Source organism: Talpa europaea (genome assembly GCF_964194135.1).
Source record: "Talpa europaea genome assembly, chromosome: 12".
Lineage (NCBI taxonomy): Eukaryota > Metazoa > Chordata > Mammalia > Eulipotyphla > Talpidae > Talpa > Talpa europaea.
The window spans coordinates 7,835,749-7,854,455 of record NC_140079.1 but is presented as its reverse complement, the minus strand read 5'-3'; the positions used below and the strand labels follow the sequence as shown (position 1 = coordinate 7,854,455).

Genomic DNA, 18,707 nt, shown 5'->3' with positions numbered 1-18,707 from the left:
AGAAATCCTAGTTACCTGCAGAGACAGTGCAGGAGGGAAGACAGCACAGCGTCAGGCTTTCACTTGGAGACGCCCAAACATTTCCCCAGGTCAGGGAACCAAAGCCTCCTACAGACATGTGACAGACAGATGGAACAGTTGTCAAAGGACCACCTCTCCTGGCAGACCGCGTGTCGTGCCCTGGGTCCAGCCAAGGAGCAGAAGTCCCACCAGGAGGCCCTGGCTAGCATGAGGGGCACAGGGTCTGGACTCAGAAGTCACCACCTGCCAGGTGCTGCTTATGGTGGATAGGCCAGTGCTGCCAGTTGTAAGCTAGCTCCCTGCGATGGGCCCCGAGACAGGACAGGAGGGTGTCCACTGTGGACACTTCCACTGGCACGGCTAGCTGCTGACCAGCACCCGACGAGGCCCTGACAGCTCCCGTGGCCGCCTGCCTTCTTTCCGCCACATGTGGCAGCAGGGTGGCCCCACACCTGGCCCGTGTCCATTAGTACAGGTCCACCTTCTGTTCTTCGGTTCCTTGCCCTGTGAGCCGTGGACATGCCCAGGAAGGCTCTTTGCCCTGGGAGACCAAGTTGGAAGGGCCGAGTGGGCGGGTGGTGTGCCCAGCACAGAGCACCAGCCCAGCTCCTGGGCTGAGGGAGTGGCAGGGGTTAGCCCTCTAATACTGTATCCCACCAGTGGAGGAGCAGACAGGGACCCTCCCTGAAGGCTTCACAGTCACTTTCTTGTACAGGCCCCACGGGTGGGCACCTCCTACACTGCTCTCCGCTGGCAAGGATGGCAGTAGCTGTGAGCTCTCAGTGGTCTGGGTGACTGGCTGAAGTACTGTCAGGTTCCTTGAAGGTCAGAGGAGCTGAGCTATGGCCACAACTACGAAGCCTGTGCCTGCTGGTCAAGGCAGTCCCTGCTCTGCGGTCAGCTCCTGGTGTGCGTGGGTTAGCGCTGGCAGGTGGGACATCTAGCTAAGGAATCCAAAGATGGACAACCCCATCTTTCAAAAGCTGTCTACCAACCCAGCGCCTCAGCCACAATAAAATTCTACAACTGTACAAGGTGCATTTGAGCAAACAGACTGAGAGAGACCCCAGCGAGACTAACCACAACACAGGCTGTCCCAGACGGCTCCATGCCGTGGTGTCCAGGTCACCACCACTGCGGACACAGCCAGAGGGTGGCCACAAGCTGGCCTCGATGGGCCTCATCAGCATCTCCTGGTCTGTCCCCGGTGTTTAATGTGGCCACCAGCACCCATAGAGCAGGTGTGCATGTCCCTGGGGGCCTGGTGTGAAGGTCCATGCAGCAAAGAGGCTGGCTACCCTCTCAGGACCCTGCTGGTGCATGGCAGCAGTCCCTTCTCACAGCAGCCTAGGGCTCCCCTCACCGCCCTGGGCTTTTTCACTCTGCCTCTCAGTACCAGCTGCCTCCACCGTCCTCCTATCCCATTTCCTGACCCCCTGCCCTCGCAAAGTCCTGTGCCCGTCTGTCCTCTGCAAAGGAAGGCAGTTCAGTTCTTGCAGGGACCCCTGGTTGGTCTCTAGCCTTACCTTACAGAATACGAACTGCTAGCTAAGCAAGGTCTTTATCGTGGCTTAACCCCCGCAAGGCGCGTGGCATACGGAGGCGGCATGCCAAGGGAAACCCACACAGCGGACGGCCCTGTGGAGCTGGCCTGCGGGATCACGGGCGCGGCCTGCGCCAGGGTGAGCCCAGGCAGTGGTTGGTGGTGCACCGTGAAGGAGGGGTGGGACACCTTGTGCGGGAGGGAGGCGAGCTTGATGGACAAAGAGGCGTTAGCAGGCTGGAGAGAGGCAGCAGAAGAGGCGGGTAAGAAAGTTTTGTTAGCCGGGATGGACGCTAGGCTCTGCAGAAGCACGGGCTCAGAGTTAGACGCGAGCAGCGCGGGGGGAGGAGGCAAGGCAGCGTTAGGTGGGGGGGGTGCGTGGAGGGTGGGCTGCCCCGGAGGGGGTCGGCCCAGGTGCTGAGCAGGCGGGGGTGGGGGTGGCCTCGTCTCTGCAGAGGACGGGCCCTGAAAGGAAGAGGCGGGGGTGCCGGCCACCGCCTGCAGCGGGGTTAAGCTCAGCGTGGCGCTGCGACATGCAGCCCCGCTGCCGAAACTGGCTCCAAACAGATGAGAGGAGGCGGAAGGCACCGCGTGGTTAAAGACACCTGCAAACAGGAGAGAAAAACTCAGCTTCAACAGGTGGGCATTCTCCAGCAAGTGATAAGAAGCACGCGCACACGCACACACGAGGGGAAGCGGACAGCAGCTGAAGCTCCACGTGCGCGGCAGGTGCGAGAACGAAGCAGCAAGCAGCGGGAGCTCAGGCAGCCAGGTTAACACTCACCTGCGGGATGGGCCCAGGGCCAGAACCCCCACCCGAGGCACGCCTGCCAGACTCCTGGCTGCCCACGTCCAGCAAGCTGCTGGCTGCAGAGGTCAGGGACCCTGCAGAGGCCCAGCCAGGTCTGGCCCCATGACGCCTTTCCACGCTACTTTGGAGCTGCCACCTGCCGTGGGCGTTTGTGCCCAGCACTTCCCCAGCTCAGCCCCACAGCCTGCCCAGGAGCCCATGGCTGGTCTCTGACAGGTGACCTCCACGGGGAGGAAGGCAGGCCCTGATCAGGGTGGGCTCTTCTGAAGGTGAGACAGACGCCATCACAACCAGAGAGCCCCCAAAGGCGACTCACACATGAGCACTCTGCCCATACCCGCTACGACTGCATCTTGTGAGAAGGAACAAGGTGGGGTGCCAAGTGGACACAAAGGGACGTGTGAGCACAGCCTGGCCCATAGGGGCTCCTAAAGGGAACCTGTAAGGCAGTCCTGAGTAACCCGGCATCCAGGAGGGCAGCGGCGGCATGTGGCACCACGCCCCAGACCCCAACACAGGCCTCAGGGACCCGGGGCCTGCGAGTCAGAGAAGAGACTCACGCCTGCCTACCTCCAACTGCGCCACCGGCCACCCCAGAAGAGAAGCTGCCCATGGCGTGCGAGTTGGTCAGTCTGGTTGCAGCGGATGAGACATGCACCAGGCCAGCAGCAGCCGGCACGGAGCTGAACAAGGACTGTAGCACTGATGAGCCCAGGTTGGCCTGCAGGGACATGGGGCCCAGCGTGAACTGTGGGCCGGGGGCAAAGGTGCCCAGGAAGGGGCGGTGCGTCTGGGCGGAGGGCGCCGTACTACCCACAGAAGATGCCACCGTGGTGAGGCCAGGGCCACTGAGCAGGCCCCCAGGGGGCACAGCAGCTGCAGAGATGAAAAGGTTGTGACCGCTCTTGAAGTCAGGTTCTCGGTCCCGGCCCCGGCCAGCCTTGACACTGTGCGCCAGGGAGGCTTTCTCCAGGGGCCCACATGGGGGCAGACCCGGCTCAGTCACCTCCTTGCCCTTGCCCCCCTCGCCTTTGGGGACACCCAGTCCATCCATCTGCCTCTTGTTCAGAAAGGGGCCAGGCTCCGAGGTGCTGCCCTCCTTGCTGCGAGGGGTAGGGAAGCTCAGGGGGGCACTCAGGCTGGCTGCCTCAGGGCCCTTGTGGGAGAGAGAAGCACCATCGTTGAAGCTGTGTAAACTGAGGTCAGCGGCCAGGCCCCCACTGAAGGCAAAGCCGTTGGGAGGGTTGTTGCTTGGGCTGAGCCCACCAGCCGACAAGGGGCCAGAAAAGCTTTTCCTGGGGTGACTGGCGAGCTTGGTGTCCGTCGGGCTGGGTTCCTCCAGGGTGGGCCGGAAAGCGAACAGGGAGCCCTGGCTCAGTGTGGAGCTGGCCTGCAGTGGGCTGTCCGCAGACTTGGCCAGTCCAATGTCGGAGATTGGCGAGAAGGTGGACTTCCACTTGCTGCTGTTGACGGGCTCACTGGCAGGCATCAGCTTCCTGCCCACCACGCTGCCACCTGACAGAGAAAGGCAGAAAGTGAAGGCCAGGGCCCCTGAGAGTCTGAGCAACAGCAGATGCAGAGTGAGATCCCTGAGGGGGTCTGGGGCAGAGCCAAATGAAATCAGACCCCCATAGGGGCAGGAGTAAACCTGCCCACGCGTGGTTCTTTTGGGAGAACAGAGCTGCTCCTGAGCTGGTGAGGTTTGGGAAGGCATGTGGTGCACAGAAGCCCCCACCTGTTCCCCAGGAGTGCCTGTTAGGGGAGAATGGGCAACTAGGCCCTAAGTGGCACTAACATCACGGGAGACAATCCTGGAAGTCCAGCCGTATTTCCTCACAGGTTGGGAATCAGGCCACATCACCCCACCTCTCACCCGGGAGAGAAGTGACAGGGAACGTAGCACTTACCATTTTCTAAGGTTTTTGGAGGAGATTTGCTTTCTAAGGAGATTGTTGCAATTTTTCTCTCAATTCTATCAAGGAAAAAAAAAAGGATGAAACTCATATGCATGCAGAACAGCTGCAGGAATACGGACAAGGAATTGCAGGGAAGCTAGGGAGTGGGCGACACAGCCTGCCTCCCCTGAGAAGGGCGCCTTCCTTGGAGGAGGAGCCATGACCACCAAGCATGGCACTGCCCATTGCAAGGACGGGGAGGAGAGTAGGCCGAGAAGAGGAGCCACAAGCCACTGCCCAGCACGCAGACACATGGGCCCACAAGCATGCGCGCTGGCTGCTCCCCCCGGTGTCTGCCAGCATGCTGCCTCACACCACTGGCCCACAGGCAGCGGTCCGGCTCACAGTCCCCCAGCAGACTGCCCTTGTATTTGCAGCAGCACCAATTTATAAAACTGTATTTTATGTGTCAATAATCTGTGGCTACCCCAAGGAACACTATGCCCTCCAGGGACACAGACTAACTCCCAGGACAAGCTAGGCACTGCTCGGCTGGGCATATCCAACTCAGAGAACAGCACCCATGTGCAAAAACTCTTAAATTTAAACGTAACTTACATAGATGAAAGAGGAACAAATAACAGACATGACACCAAAAGCAAACATGGTACTTCATCAGAATTTTAAAACTTTGCGGGTCAAAGGATGCCAGGAAGAAAACGATACCATGGAAAGTATTTGCAGGTATCGATAAGAGTCTTGTACGCAGATTATATAAACAACTCTTGTAATTTAGCAACAAAAAGATGACCCAATTAAACAATGGGCAAAGACCCCCAAGGGAACATTTCTCGAAAGAAGACACCACACAGGCCCCCGGCACGTGAGGCAAACCATCAGGAAGAGAGAACACAAAACCGCAGCACTACCTCCATTAGAATGACAACTGTATTAAAAAAAAAAAATGCTGAAAATAACAAGTTTTGTTGAGGAGGCCTGGCTGATGGGAATGAGAAACAGGGTGACCACTGTGGAAATGGGATGGAGGTGCTGCAAAGAGTTACTCACAGAGTCACCATGTGACCCAGCAACTCCATTCCTCTGTGCTGAGTAAACTGAAAACCTATTTTCAAAGAAAACACGTATATGAACATTCACAGCAGTGTGAGTCACAGGAGCTAGAGACTGGAAACGACCCAAGTATCCCGAGACAATGAACAGACACACATATCCGTCCACACCCTGGACATCGCACAGCCGTGCCAAGGACACTCCGGCACACACTGCAACCCGATCGACCGAGGACACGAGGCTCACTGACATCAGCCAGACACAAGAACAAGCTGTGTGACCCACTCACAGGAGGCGCTGGCGGAGTCACACCCACAGAGACAGGGGGTCGATGGAGGTACTGGAGAGTGGGGGGGAGCAGGAATGACTGGCAAAGGGTAGGGGCTGCTTCTCGGTGTGATATAAATGTTCAGATACCACATTGGTGCCATTTTCACAGCCCTGTGAATACAGCAAACACTATAGGATCGCACGTGCAAATGGATGGTATGGGTGTGAATTCTAACAAGGCCATTTCAGAAAAACAAATACTAAATACAACCCTTCACAATCAAATACATCAAACATGAAGCGCTGGCAAGAATCTGAAAACCGGGCCTCCCTGGTAGCACAAGGGGTTAAGATGCAACCTATGAAGCAATTCGCAGCCTCTGCAGCACGAGTTCGATTCCTAGCCAGGGAGCAACCCACATGGTGCAGCAGACCTCTCCTGCCTCCCCGCTGCTCCCCTCAGCAGTGTACTTAGGTCAATCTGCCTGTTCTGCTCCCCACTCTGTCTCTGGTGAATCCTCTCACCTCCCCGCGCCTCTGGCCTGTACCCCAGCTCTTGTGTGCATAAATAAATAAATCTTTAAAAAATAAATGGCCATTTAAAGAATCTGAAAACTACCTTCTTAGCCCTCTCTGGCTGAAGTTAACAATCCTCCCTCCATGTCTTCTATATAGGGGCCAAGGAGCACTGGGGATGGGAAACGATGAGCCGCTAACCACACATAAATTCTCAGGTGGAGGACGGCTGGCAGACGGTCCCTCGTGGGTCAGGGGCAACTGTCTGTCTGCTCAAGGACACCCCCTGAGGCTAATGTGGATAGTGGGTCAGGGCATCCAGAGAATGGATCATCCAGGACAGGTATCACCTGGTCAGCAACCGCTGGGCAAGTGGAAGCTGCACGTCCCTGCCCCCCAGGGGAACTGCCCGACACAGGGGCCTCTCCTATGCAGGGAATGCCCACCCCATTCACCTGGCGCTGCTCGGTTCGTCCTCGGAGCCCTGCTCCTCATCCGAGGTCAGCGGAGAGTAGTGTGCCCCATTGGTCTGGCTCAGTGGCTTCTCCTTCTTGAGCACGGGCGGCTGGTCATTGTCCTGGTAAGGGACTGGGGAGCTCTTCAGGGAGCTCTCAGGGGACGAGATGGCCGTGATCTCCAAGGGCTGGTTGATGTTGTTGACCTGAGGAGCAACACAGACAGAAGACCCTGTCAATAAGTTCCTGAGGTACCAGCACACAAGGGCTTGGCCAGGGCTCCCAGAGCTGGCCTCCCACTGAATGCCCTGTGCTTCTGGGTAGGCCCGCACCCTGAGGGCAAGTGGTCCCTGCCTGAGTGAGAAGGTGGCACGTAGCCAGATGCCTAACTGCACCACAGTCCCCTCAAGGCAGGGCCCAGAGAGCAGCCAGGGCTGTAGGCCCCACCCAATCCCTCCTTATCCTTACCATGGAGTTGAGGTTAAGGGGCGACCCTGATGACTGCGTGAAGAGGCCAGCGACAGATGGTAGAGCCCGGCGCTTTGGGGACACACCCGAGCTCAGGCTGGGAGTTCCAGTTGAGGCCCGCTTCCTCCTGCCTCGCTTGCGGCTGTCCTGCCCGTGGCTCTGTGCACTGTCTGCACGGGCGCCCGAAGGTAGGGGGCTGTGCTTGTTGGAGGGAGACTGCTTGGCGCTACTGGAAACGGCCGAGATGGTGAAGATAATCCTCCTCTTGGCTTCACTCTCCGGGTCTGAGTAGCCGGCATCTGAGGGAAGGTCTCCCTTACTAGCCTCGGGAAGCAGGCCCTGAGCGGTGCCACTGAGCCGAGGACTAGAGCATAGCTGGTGGGCAGGCGAGGCTGAGCCGGAGTTGCGGGATTGCACCAGCAGCGGAGGGTGCTGTGGGGTAGAGCTGCGGGACCCCATGGTGGCAAAAAGGCTTCCCGAGCTGGAGGACTCGTCAAAGGTGGCAGGGTCAGGTCCCGAGGCCAGTGGTGCTGGGCTGCCTGCTAGGGCCCCGCTGATAGCCACCGAGCCAGCATAGGAGAAGCCTGCCGGGAAGGAGACAGGTGTCTCAGGGGGCAAGAATCACACTGCCCCTAAGGAGGTGGGTGAGGAATCTTAGCACAGCCTTGCTTTTGGGTTGGGACCCCAAAGGGGAATGGACTGAGTGGAGATGGGGCTGGGAGGCTCCACAGTTCTGCCTTGACATCTGGCGGTTGGCTCCCAGCACTCAGGCACACCAAAGAACCAAGCCCGGTCCTTGGCAACCTTGCTGGGTGAGAGCTGCCCACCTATCCACCAGGACGGGAGAGGGCACCAAGGAACCGGAAGGCAGGCCCCATTGACTTCAGAGCCACTGAGTGTACCCTGCCCTGTACAGAATGGCTGCAGGCCCAGTGTTAACATATGTGGCATGTTAAGGATTGGACCAGAATCTGCCAGAAATCAGGTGTTAAAACCACTGCACGCTGGGCCTCAGAAGCCCCCACCCCTTGAGCTGAGTGAGCAATAAGAACACCATCAGCTCACAGGCCACAGCAGCCTCAAGGTGAAACGCAGCCAGCAGAGCATCAGCAAATTCAGGAGATCCACTGAGGGCCCAGCATAGGCCCCGGCCCAGCATAGGCCCCAGCCCTGGGCCGGCTGTGCTGCTGCTAACAGCCAGATGACAGATAGCCCTGACTCAGCTCAGACCCCACTCATTGCAGTGAGGTTGCCTCTGAGCACCCCTGCCAGTCTTGTTTTAAAGGGCAGAGGCAGTCTGGGAGGGCTGAGGACCAGTGTGAAGGCTGACCCGTGGGGAGAGTATGGGAACAAGAATATTACCTGAAGGAGCAGAGGCAAGGCTTTTACTCCCAGCCCCGTGGGCATTAGCAGTCATCTGCTTGTCTAGTGTGGAAGAGGCCTCCCGGGTCTGTGGCACCGGGCTGGGAGTGCTCCTCTGTGGTAAGAAAGCACAGGGGAGTCAGCCATCAGTGCAAGTTACAAGGATCTGACACAAATGTGTCAGATGTGCAAAGGCAAGGAGCACAGCAGGCAAGTGAGGTCAGTGCTCAAAAGGGGAGAGAGAGAACAAGGGGGAGTGACTTGTTCAAGTTTATTTTTTTTTTAAAGATTTATTTTTTATTTATACAAGAGCTGGGGTACAGGCCAGATGCGCGGGAGGGTGAGAGGATTCACCAGAGACAGAGCGGGGAACAGAACAGGCAGACTGACGAAGTACACTGCTGAGGGGAGAAGCGGGCGAGACAGGAGAGGTCTGCTCGCCATGTGGGGTGCTCCGAGGCAGCGGGGATCAAACAGGCCCTGCAGAGGCTGCGGACAGCTTCACAGCGCTGCGCTCAACCGCCTGTACCACCAGGGAGGCCCCTTGTTCAGGTTTAATCACAGTGAGCTGACCAGAGAGGGAAAGATCTGGGCCCTGAGCTATGAGAGAGAGGGGAGTCGGATAAAAGGGACAGAGAGCGGCGAGGAATTGTGTTCATGGTGTATGCAGCAAGCCCACTCCTACACTGGAGAAAAATCAGCACTTCCACACAAAACCCCCCACATGCTCATGGGAGCACAACTCACAACTGCCAAAAAGTGGAAACCGCTCAAGTGTCCATAGCTGGGAGAGTGGATGGACACAACTTGTCCACCCACACACTGGAATATGAGCCCCCAAAGGGGGGTTCAAAGAATTCCAGACAAAATAATACCAAGCAGACATATTCCAAGACACATTATAAATGGCTGAAAGCCCAGACAAGGACAAAGCAGGAAAAGCATAGAGATGAAGAAGAGCAGCCCAGATGGGAGTCCCAATCAGACGGTCTACATATTTTTTCAATGGAAACTTTACGGCCAGATGGGAATGGCAAGAGTTAAGCACTCACAGAAGTTTTCCACCCTAGAGCACTTACCAGACTAGCACACAACAGACTTCCCAATTAATAAGTGGGTAACAGATATGAATAGGCAATTCACCAAAGATATCTAGAAGGTCAGCAGACACATAGAAAATGCTCATTATCGACTTATAAGGGAGATGCAGGTCAAAACTATAATGGTGGGGCTCCCTGGTGGCCTAGGGGGAAAGTCTCAGTGCTATCACCACGGTGGCCTAAGTTCGATCCTAGCCAGGGAGCTGACCCACATGGCGCAGCAGACCTCTCCTGTCTCCCCGCTGCTCCCCTCAGCAGTGGGTTTCAGCAGATCTGCCTGCTCTGCCCTCCGCTCTGTTTCTGGTGAGTTCTCTCACTCCCTGCACCTCTGGTCTGCACCCTAGTTCTTCTACACAAAAAACCGTAATGATGGTCACAAAACACCTTTGAGAATGGCACATACAAGCAAGACCCCCACGACGGAGAGGATATAGAGAAACAGTAACCCTATCACACTGCTGGTGGGAATGTCAACTGAGGCAGCCTTTTTGGAGCACAATCTGGGTGTACCTTAAAAAACCAAAAATGGAAATACACTCCAGCAATCCCACTCTTGGGCATCCATCCAAAGAACACGAAAACAGCAGCTCACACAAATCTATGCTCCATGATGTTTGCTGCAGCGTTCTTTACAACAGCAAGGCCACGGACCAGCCTAAAGGCCCCCTAGACGGAGGGCAGGGCTGGGTAGGTGTGGGAGAGCCACACACCGCATACTATCCAGCCGTAAGGTAAGACAGATGTTACCACTTACAGCAAAATGGAAGGAACTGGGGGGATTATGTTTAGCAAAGCGCATCAGAACAGATGTTGATGGACGCTGACGTAAGGGATGACTGGACAAAGCCAAATGTTCGCAGTGACTAGCGCGCACCACTGACTAGCGCACACCTAATAAATGACATGAAATTTTCGAGGTTACAGAGGTTACAAGGGAGTGGGAGACAGAAGGGTCAATGACGTATAATGGATATGAAGGGAAAAAAAACCAATAAAACAGAACTAGGTCTGTTGGGGTAAGGGACAAAGACAAGAAAACTCCCCTTGCCTGCATGTGGCTCTGGGACACACTCTCAATCGAAGTTCTGGCCGACTGCAGACCAGACAGGTGCTCACACTCACCACTTTTTCGACTCTGCTGGGCAGCACCACGCTGGCCAGGGGAATGCTGACAGGCAGCTTGCTGGGCTGCACAGTGCTGAGCGGGATGCTGACGGGAAGGCTGGTGATGGCCTCCCCACTGCTGCCATAGGCGCGCTCCTTCAAACCCTGAAGACACACCAGATGGCCCTGCAGTCCCCAGGCACAAGCACCCCCCCCCACAAGCACAGGGTCCCTCATCCCAGCCCCCACCCCCAAATGACCTGCCCCAGCTCCTGACCCCACTGGATTAGCAGGTCCTCACCTCACCTCCCAATGTCTCTGCCACATTTGAACCAGAGAGGAACCACCCCCTCTCTCCCGCAATGGTCTCCTATCTGGGCTCAGAACTCACAGCACCTCTCCTAATCTCCCCAGGATGGGGAGTCCTGTGTCTTCCACCGGTCCTGGTGGCTCCTCCTACCTCTACCTCATGTGCCCTCCAGGCTACACTGGGCCTCCCTGGACACCGTCTCCTCACGTGCTTGCTCAGTACTGTACCTGCGCCTCCCCCAGTCTAGGGAGAGGACGGGGTTGGGAGTTCTGCTCACCTTCTCACTGCCCTTCTCTCCTGCCATCTGTAAGGACACAGGGGATGAGGGCCGCGGGTCCTGCGGGCTCAGCTTGATGCCATTTGCCATGCCGGGGCTCTGGTATGGGAGACCGTTCTCCTTGGCATGCTCAGCTCTGGAATGAATTACATTTCTTGGTCATTGTTGGGGCATAGTCCCTAAGAAGTGAAGTTTGGCTTTCAAAGTTCAGGGGCCTGGGCCTACCAAACCTCTCAAATCTCTTCCAAATTGATGAAAGACCTGGTGCACTCACCGAGGATGCAGTTCGCCCGTGGTCACCTTGCCACTGGCCATGTGGTCCTGGCTCAGGTGTCGCCGCAGCACCAGCTTGGCCGGGGACACCCGGGTGTAGTCAGGCAAGGCCAGACCGGACAGCTTTTCGAGCCTCGGCCGAACACTGTGGCTGGGGGTACAGGGCACGACTTCCTGGTCCAAGGGTGAGGCCAGATACTGGGGGGTGTTTTGCTTGGATGAGGGCCGGCTCAGTGAGCTGCAGAGGTCATAGCTGGCTGCATGGCCGTTCATGGAGAGCTCGGGGCTCATGCTGTTGAAAGGAGGCAGGGAGAACTTGGAGCAGTCGAGCTCTAGATGCAATCGGCCAGGCTCCGTCTCCAGCTCCCGGCCCAGGGTACCCTTCCCTCGAAGGTGCACAGACAGGCTGTCATCGGGTGGCACGCAGGACTTGAGCTGCAGGAGCTCCTGCTGCCGCTGGCTCTTCTCCAGCTCCACAATGCTGATCTGCAACAGAGGAGGCATCAGGTCCTTTTGGGGTGGAGGCTCATCAACACCAAAGGTCCAGTCTCACCTATAACCTATCGGAAGGGACTGTCCAGGCTTAAGGACACCCCAGTGTGATTGCATGTGACAGAGAAGCCCAAACAGCAAGCGGCCCCTGGTCGAAAGGCTCTGTGTAGGGCCTCCCCCGTGGCGCAGCGGTTGAGCGCTGGGTTGCGAAGCTGCCCGCGGCCTCTGCGGCCCCGGTTCGATCCCCAGCTGCTCCCCGGCCACCGGAGGAGGGTCCCACATGGCGCGCAGACCTCTCCTGCCGCCCGCTGCTCCCCTCAGCAGTGTACTTCCGTCCTTCTGCCTGCTCTGCTCCCCGCTCTGGCTCTGGTGAATTCTCTCACCCTCCCGCACTTCTGACTGTACCCAGTGCATGTATAAACAAACAAGCAAACAAATGAATAAATAAAACATGCCTCTATTAAAAAAAAAAAAGAAAAAAAGAAAGGCTCTGTGTAGACATGTGAACAGAGCTGGCTGATGAGCGCTGCCTGCCATGGAGAGAAAGCCCCAAGAACGCAGGGTTCAGAGGGTGTGGAACCCACTTCTGTTAAAGGAGGCCTGTGAGCACAAAACAGTGGAGTACTGAAAGAGCATTTCCCTCCGGGGGACAGGAGGAGAGCATCTTTTTCTCTGCATGTATGTGTTTTGTATGGGTGTTTCCAAGTAATGAACACGTATTATTTCTTCCTCTCACAGAAGGGTCAGAACCCACTTCTTTCCCCTATGGGACTGATCCCGCAGGCACACATGGCAATAAGGTTAGCAAGCTCCTTTTTCCTGATATAGCACAGGCGAGAAAGAAGTAGGCCGGAGATCCCTAGTCACAGTCCATCGGAAGACAGCCCGGACTTGTGTTGGACCTAAAAGCACTCAGAGCTGCCCCAGGGCATGTCTTCAAGGAGACTCGCCTGCACGGAGGCCGGGGCACAGGGAGGCTCACAGCCTGGTGTTGTGTAAGAGCACATAACTGAAGGACCAGGCTGGGTTGGGGGGGGGGGGGTGCGGAGGAGAAGAGACAGAATGGAACAAAAGGGCATGGCCCCCAAGGACACTCTGACAAAGAGTCCAACACCACCCACCTGACTTTTTTTCCCTTTTGTGTAAGTTAAAAGTTACGCACAGAGAAACGAAGTAAACTGGAGATATTAGGCTTCCTCCTTCCTTCTCACTTCCCAGGTGACCTCCATGAACATGTTCTCTTACCAGCAAAAGGAGAACCTACTTTCTTTTAAGTGCAAATACAAGTCTCCCCAGCAACTATTTCAGAAATGATTCCCTAGGAGGTGCTTAGGAAACCTGAGGCTTGGAAATTTGAGTGAGGAGGCAACCTTGTTCACATCCTCAGCGCCTCCTCTTCCAGGGCTGCTGAGGCAGATGTCTAGGTGGTTATGACACCTGGAACTAACAGTGTTCAGGAAGACACTTTTGGTGAGTCACATTCCTGACACCTACAGTGTCCAGCCTGGGCCCTACCTGCAGCTCCAGGCAATGTCTCTGCTTCTCGGAGATCTGGCTCTTCAGCGCTTGCTTCTCCTTCAGCAGGTTCTCCAGGGACAACGTGGCCCAGTCGAGCTTCAACTCCTCACACCGAGCCTTGAGCTGTGGGGATGAGGCCCCTTAGCCATGAGCCCCCAGCCATTGTGGGGAGGGTGAGGAGAGCCCTGAACTGCCCAGCAGAGGGCGCTGCTTCCCCGAGATGGCTCTGGGGGGCAATGGGCCCCTCCCCACTACTTCTACTGCCCACCCTGGTACACACCAGCTGCAGGCTCTGGCCCCGAAGGGCCCTGTTGTCCTTCTCCAGCTGCTCTGTCTGCTCCCTCAGCTGCTGGTTGTGGGCCGAGATCTCCTTCTGTGCTTGAATCAGGTCATTGTAGGTCAGGGCCTTCACTCCCAACTGAGGACACACAAAATCAGGGTGGGCTTTCACCAAGGGGTACCAGTGGGATAGGCCTCAGTGGCCTAGGGCCCAGCTGTCTCATGCCTGGACACAACCCCAGGACAGGAGGGGTGGCACTTGGGCTGCCCCTCACTGCAACCCCAAAACTGGGCCAGAGCTCAAAGTCAGGAGCACTGGAGAGGAAACAAGGGGTCCCCCACCTGTCCCCGTCCCACACTGGGAGCACACATTCCTAGGGCAAGCCAGGGTGCGGGAAAGGTCTCACCTCATCCAGCTTCTGCTGGAAGAGCCTCTTGATCTCCTCCTTCTGGGCTTGGCAGTGGCCAAAGAGCTGCTGCGCGGCACCCAGCAGCCGGGCATTCTTTTCCTGCAGAGATCGAGGGTGGCAACTCAGGGTGGCGAGGAGGGCACCCTGGCCACCCCTCACCCCAACACACTCAAAGGAAGGCCACTCCACACATCTCTATGATGGGTGCAGAACCTATTTGGCTCTGCTCTCATGGCAAGTAAGGCCTCGTGTCTACTAGGCTACCAGCGACGCACACCTGTGGGGAGACTGCCAATCTCTCCTGGACATACCCAAGGTGGTGCCAGAGATGCAGTTTGAGTGATTAACATACAAGGAGCCACAGAGATCAAGCTTCCCACCCTTGGAATCCAGAAAGGCTACCCTTCCATTTCTGCCCCTGGACCTGGCCAAGGACTACTGCTGCTCACAGCACCAGCTCCAGCAGTGAGGCAGCACGTGAACGCAGAAGCCACCTGGGGCATCTCTCACTCTGCAGGTGACGGTGTCTCTGCGCGGGGAAGGCAGGTCTGGGAGCACCCCAAGCAAAGGGACCCACAGCAGAAGCCAGGCCAGCTCACCATCAAGCAGCCACATGACAGGGGCTGGGAGCCATTGGCGGCCAGCAGGTGGGAGAAGGGGGAGCCCCTTCTGGCACACTCCTCTCAGCCCTTCTGGAGAATTCTGAAGCCTCAAGCCATATGGGATTAAACAAGAACTCATGCTACTCCCGGGGGAATCACGACAGCTGGGCTCACCTTCTCCTGGTCCAGCAGCTGCTGCAGGTTGGCTTTGTACTGAGGGGTCTTTGTGTATGCCAAGAACTGTAAGTACTGAATCTTGAAGGATTCTAGGAGAGCCAAGGAACATGCTTTTAATGCAGCAATGGTACAAATTAGGTCATCAAGGTAAAGGGGCACATCTTAAACACAAGTACAGAACCCCATCTTTGTTGAAATCTGGGTTGGTCACGGTCAGATGTCAATGAAACGAGTCTTCACTGCCGTCAAGGTCTAAGGGACTCTGTCCCCAGATGTTTCCCCCATTTGAGAGAAATGTTGCCCCCCCCCCCACCTGTCCAGCAGGAAGGCAGGCTTGGTGCCCCTCAAGGCTCCTGCCTACCTCATCAGGAACTTTCTATCTCCCCAAGACTACGTGGGGTTGAGTCATCAAGTATGCTACGTTTCTTTAATAAATATATATTATTGACGTTTACTTGAGAAACGAATGTTTCCAACATTTGAAGAGTGAAGTTTCAAAGCTCTGAGAACCATGTCACCAATCTCTGCAGTGTGAGCAGGAACCTGGCTTAGGCAAGACAAAGTTCTGCTCCCTAGGGGTACCAAGCCCTTTTTTGACAGAACCCTTTTCCTGTATTGTGGACACTAGGCCAGGCTGTTCTCCGGAAGGGGCTGCAGGCCTCCCAGGCATTGTGGGGTGTATAGCAGCACCCTGGACCCACCCACTTGATACCAGGCGACCCCCCCTGCCCTGGGACAACACACAGAAGTCCTCAGACATGGCACAATGTCCCCTGGGGTAAGAATCATGGTGTCAGATATACCACCTCTTCAATGTGCGTGCAGAGCCTCCCCCTGCTGCCCCCAACCTGCAGCCCCAGAGCCCACTCACCTAGCAGCTTCTGCAGTGCGGGTGGGGTGGGGGCCAGCAGCAGCTGGTCAGGAGGATGCCGCTGCACACTGGGAGGTAGCTGATAAAATGGGCTGTGAGGTGACTTGTACGCATCTGTGGAGACAGCAGCAATCCAGTTTCAACAACCCACCCGCACGCCAGAGAGCGCCTCAAGACTGCTGTGCAGAACTTCCCAACATTTTCAAGGTGAGTTGCCGTTTCTAACGTCCCATCACTGCCTCTTGGCAGTTCTAAAAATCAAGTTACCCACCCACCTGAGACCCAACTGCATCCCTCTCAGCAATCCCCTCGTACTTTTCTGCTTCTGCTACAGAGCCGGGTAGGCGGGAGACGGGGGGAAAGCTTCCTGAAAGCTTCCTCTCAGGAAGACTGGAGCGAATCAAGGCCCTGGGACACCCCAACCTCAGCAGGGCAGAACTCAGGCGCCAACCCAGACAGCAAGTGACACTGTCACAGTAGCTTCTGCCCCTTTGCAGCTCCAACCCAGGCGAGTCACACTGGGGATAGGAAAGGAACAGCAGGGAGGTGTCCGGTGACTCCCCACGCAGAGCGAGGGAAAGCAGGGTTCAGGAAGATCACATGTGGCCCCGGTAGGGGGACTCACCCTGCGGCGAGGGAGACGCTGTCTGAGACACAGTCTGCGCGTGCAGGAGGTCCAGTGCAGTTTGGTTCTTCTTGGGCTTACGCTCAGGGTTTGCAGTGCTCATCTTCTTGGGACGCCCACGCTTCCGCCCGGCCATCTTCCGTCCTTTCTTGTTCAGCTTCTTCTTCCGAGCTTTGGAGGGAGAGGGCTTTTTGACAGAAGTCGTCCCCGCTTTCTCCTCCTCGCCACCAGAGTCCTAGTGAGCAGAAGAAGGGCCAGTGACAAGAGGCCTATTTTGGTAAGGACGCACCCCCACAGGCTGCAGGGAACCTAGGCTGGCACATGGACCCCCCCACACACACACTCCAGTCATTGTGTGTCCACCCCCCTCCTCCCCCCCACAGGCCTGGGCAGGGTGAGGGAGCGCTCACCAGAGGGGTGTCTGCGGGTATGGCTGCCTTGCTTTCGGGCACCTTGGTGGGGGTGGTCGTGTTACTCTTGCTTTCTCGCTGCTGCCGTCGCCGAGCTGCCTCTTGTTCCTCCTGGAAAGGAGGCATCATATGAGTCCCAAAAGTGCTATGCGCGTGTCTGCTGTGTATGAGCACAGACCCCCAGATCTCTCAGCAAGAAACCAGGCAGCCATCTAACCATGAGCCAGGAAATAAAATGACAGACAGGGTACGGGGACCCACTGGGGCCAGGGCACCCATGGTGACATGTTTTGTACACATGGCTCATGTTTACATTCTTAAGAGTGAGTGACACGAGTCTGAGTGTCCGAAAAGAAAAGCATTTGGACAAAGATCCTCTCAGCCTTGAAGGCGAGCAAACAGGTGGCCGTGGTGTTGGGAGAAGCTCATTCTAAGAGCAAGCCCTCGAAGAACCAGAGTGGGCCACTGAGCCCTGAATTCTGTGGCAACCACAGGCCACACCAGCACTGGCAGCCTCTGCATGAGCACGGGCTCCGCAGCCACAGTTTCAGCTGCAACAGGGGCGCCTCACACATGCGGTTCACTTGTCCTGGACATCAGCACAGCTGCCACATTACCAAAACGTTTTCCAGAGACCATCACATTCAACCTACTTCCCAAATGTTGTTCACAAGAAGCGTGGCCCAGCCTGTCTGGTAAAGGTGGACATAGAGAGGGAGGCATGGAGCACGACAGGCCCGAGGGAGCCATAGCACCCACACCCTCACCCCTTATACCCTCACCCCTTGAACTTTATCAAGCATCTGGGAAGCAGCACACTCATGATGTCAAGTGAAGGGAAAAAAATCCTCTTACCCTGAGTTTTGGATTTTTCAGACTAGAAAAATAGTTTTCAAGCTAAAAATGGAAAAAGAAAGAAAAAGTCTTATTAGCAGTCAGTCCTGGGACACAAACCCTGGCTTCTGGATGGCTGCACACACACACACCAGGGACACACACAGCTGACATCCAGGTCCTCCTCCATTTACCGGGGCCCTCAGGGTCACGGGCATTTTAAGTCTCCCAGATGCACAAGTATCTAGGAGTACAACTTTGTTTTCTCTTTGTGAGAACCATCCGGATTCTAGATTTATTATTTACATGGTCACAATCATTCTATATGGTGGATCTCACCTTGCACATATTTTTATTAATTTGGAAATCAAGTCACAGAGTGATTGAACCAGTTAAGAACCCCAAATTAGGGGCCTCCCTGGTGGCACAGCGGTTGAGCGCTGGGTTTCGAAGCTGCCCGCAGCCTCTGCAGCGCCGATCCCCGGCTGCTCCCTGGCCACTGGAGGAGGGTCCTACATGGCGCGCAGACCTCTCCTGCCGCCCGCTGCTCCCCTCAGCAGTGTGCTTCGGTCCTTCTGCCTGCTCTGCTCCCTGCTCTGGCTCTATTGGGTTCTCTCACCCTCCCGCGCTTCTGACTGTACCCAGTATAAATAAATAAATCTTTAAAAAAAAAAAAAAAAAGAACCCCAAATTATTGGCAGAACTGCCCCCCTAATTTCCTTTTTTTAATTTATACCACCACTCTGTGCTAACTCTTTGTTCTATTTTTGCTTATTTCATTTAGCTTTGAGATATATTTACTTGTGAGCTTTCTTTTCAATAAAATTATAAGTGAGATCACAGAGGGCAGGAATTATACAGAATAAAGTTTTTTTGTTTTTTTGGGTTTTTTTTATCCTTTTTAGCACCAAGTAGAGAACTTTGGACTCTCAATAGGGGAGTGCTGGCATGAAAGCTCTAATAGCTATAAGTCATCCCTCTCGAGGCCTGGTATGCCACGACTAGAAACACTT

The 18,707-nt window shown here is 55.9% G+C and overlaps 1 protein-coding gene across 1 annotated transcript in view; it reads right to left on the bottom strand.

Annotated features, from left to right (window-relative positions):
- Positions 1 to 1,477: 1,477 nt before the first annotated feature.
- Positions 1,478 to 18,707, bottom strand: part of DOT1L (DOT1 like histone lysine methyltransferase) — a gene marked incomplete at its 5' end in the record, with an annotated part of 70,710 nt that continues 53,480 nt past the window's right edge. The window contains 17 exons of the mRNA XM_084250780.1: positions 1,478 to 2,169; positions 2,946 to 3,890; positions 4,283 to 4,347; positions 6,583 to 6,788; positions 7,051 to 7,634; positions 8,413 to 8,527; positions 10,635 to 10,781; positions 11,204 to 11,339; positions 11,478 to 11,962; positions 13,484 to 13,609; positions 13,767 to 13,904; positions 14,173 to 14,274; positions 14,952 to 15,043; positions 15,826 to 15,939; positions 16,451 to 16,685; positions 16,861 to 16,971; positions 17,716 to 17,757. Of these exons, the coding sequence (XP_084106906.1) occupies positions 1,583 to 2,169; positions 2,946 to 3,890; positions 4,283 to 4,347; positions 6,583 to 6,788; positions 7,051 to 7,634; positions 8,413 to 8,527; positions 10,635 to 10,781; positions 11,204 to 11,339; positions 11,478 to 11,962; positions 13,484 to 13,609; positions 13,767 to 13,904; positions 14,173 to 14,274; positions 14,952 to 15,043; positions 15,826 to 15,939; positions 16,451 to 16,685; positions 16,861 to 16,971; positions 17,716 to 17,757 (4,230 nt within the window). The 3' untranslated portion in view covers positions 1,478 to 1,582. The remainder of the gene's footprint in view (positions 2,170 to 2,945; positions 3,891 to 4,282; positions 4,348 to 6,582; positions 6,789 to 7,050; positions 7,635 to 8,412; positions 8,528 to 10,634; positions 10,782 to 11,203; positions 11,340 to 11,477; positions 11,963 to 13,483; positions 13,610 to 13,766; positions 13,905 to 14,172; positions 14,275 to 14,951; positions 15,044 to 15,825; positions 15,940 to 16,450; positions 16,686 to 16,860; positions 16,972 to 17,715; positions 17,758 to 18,707) is intronic.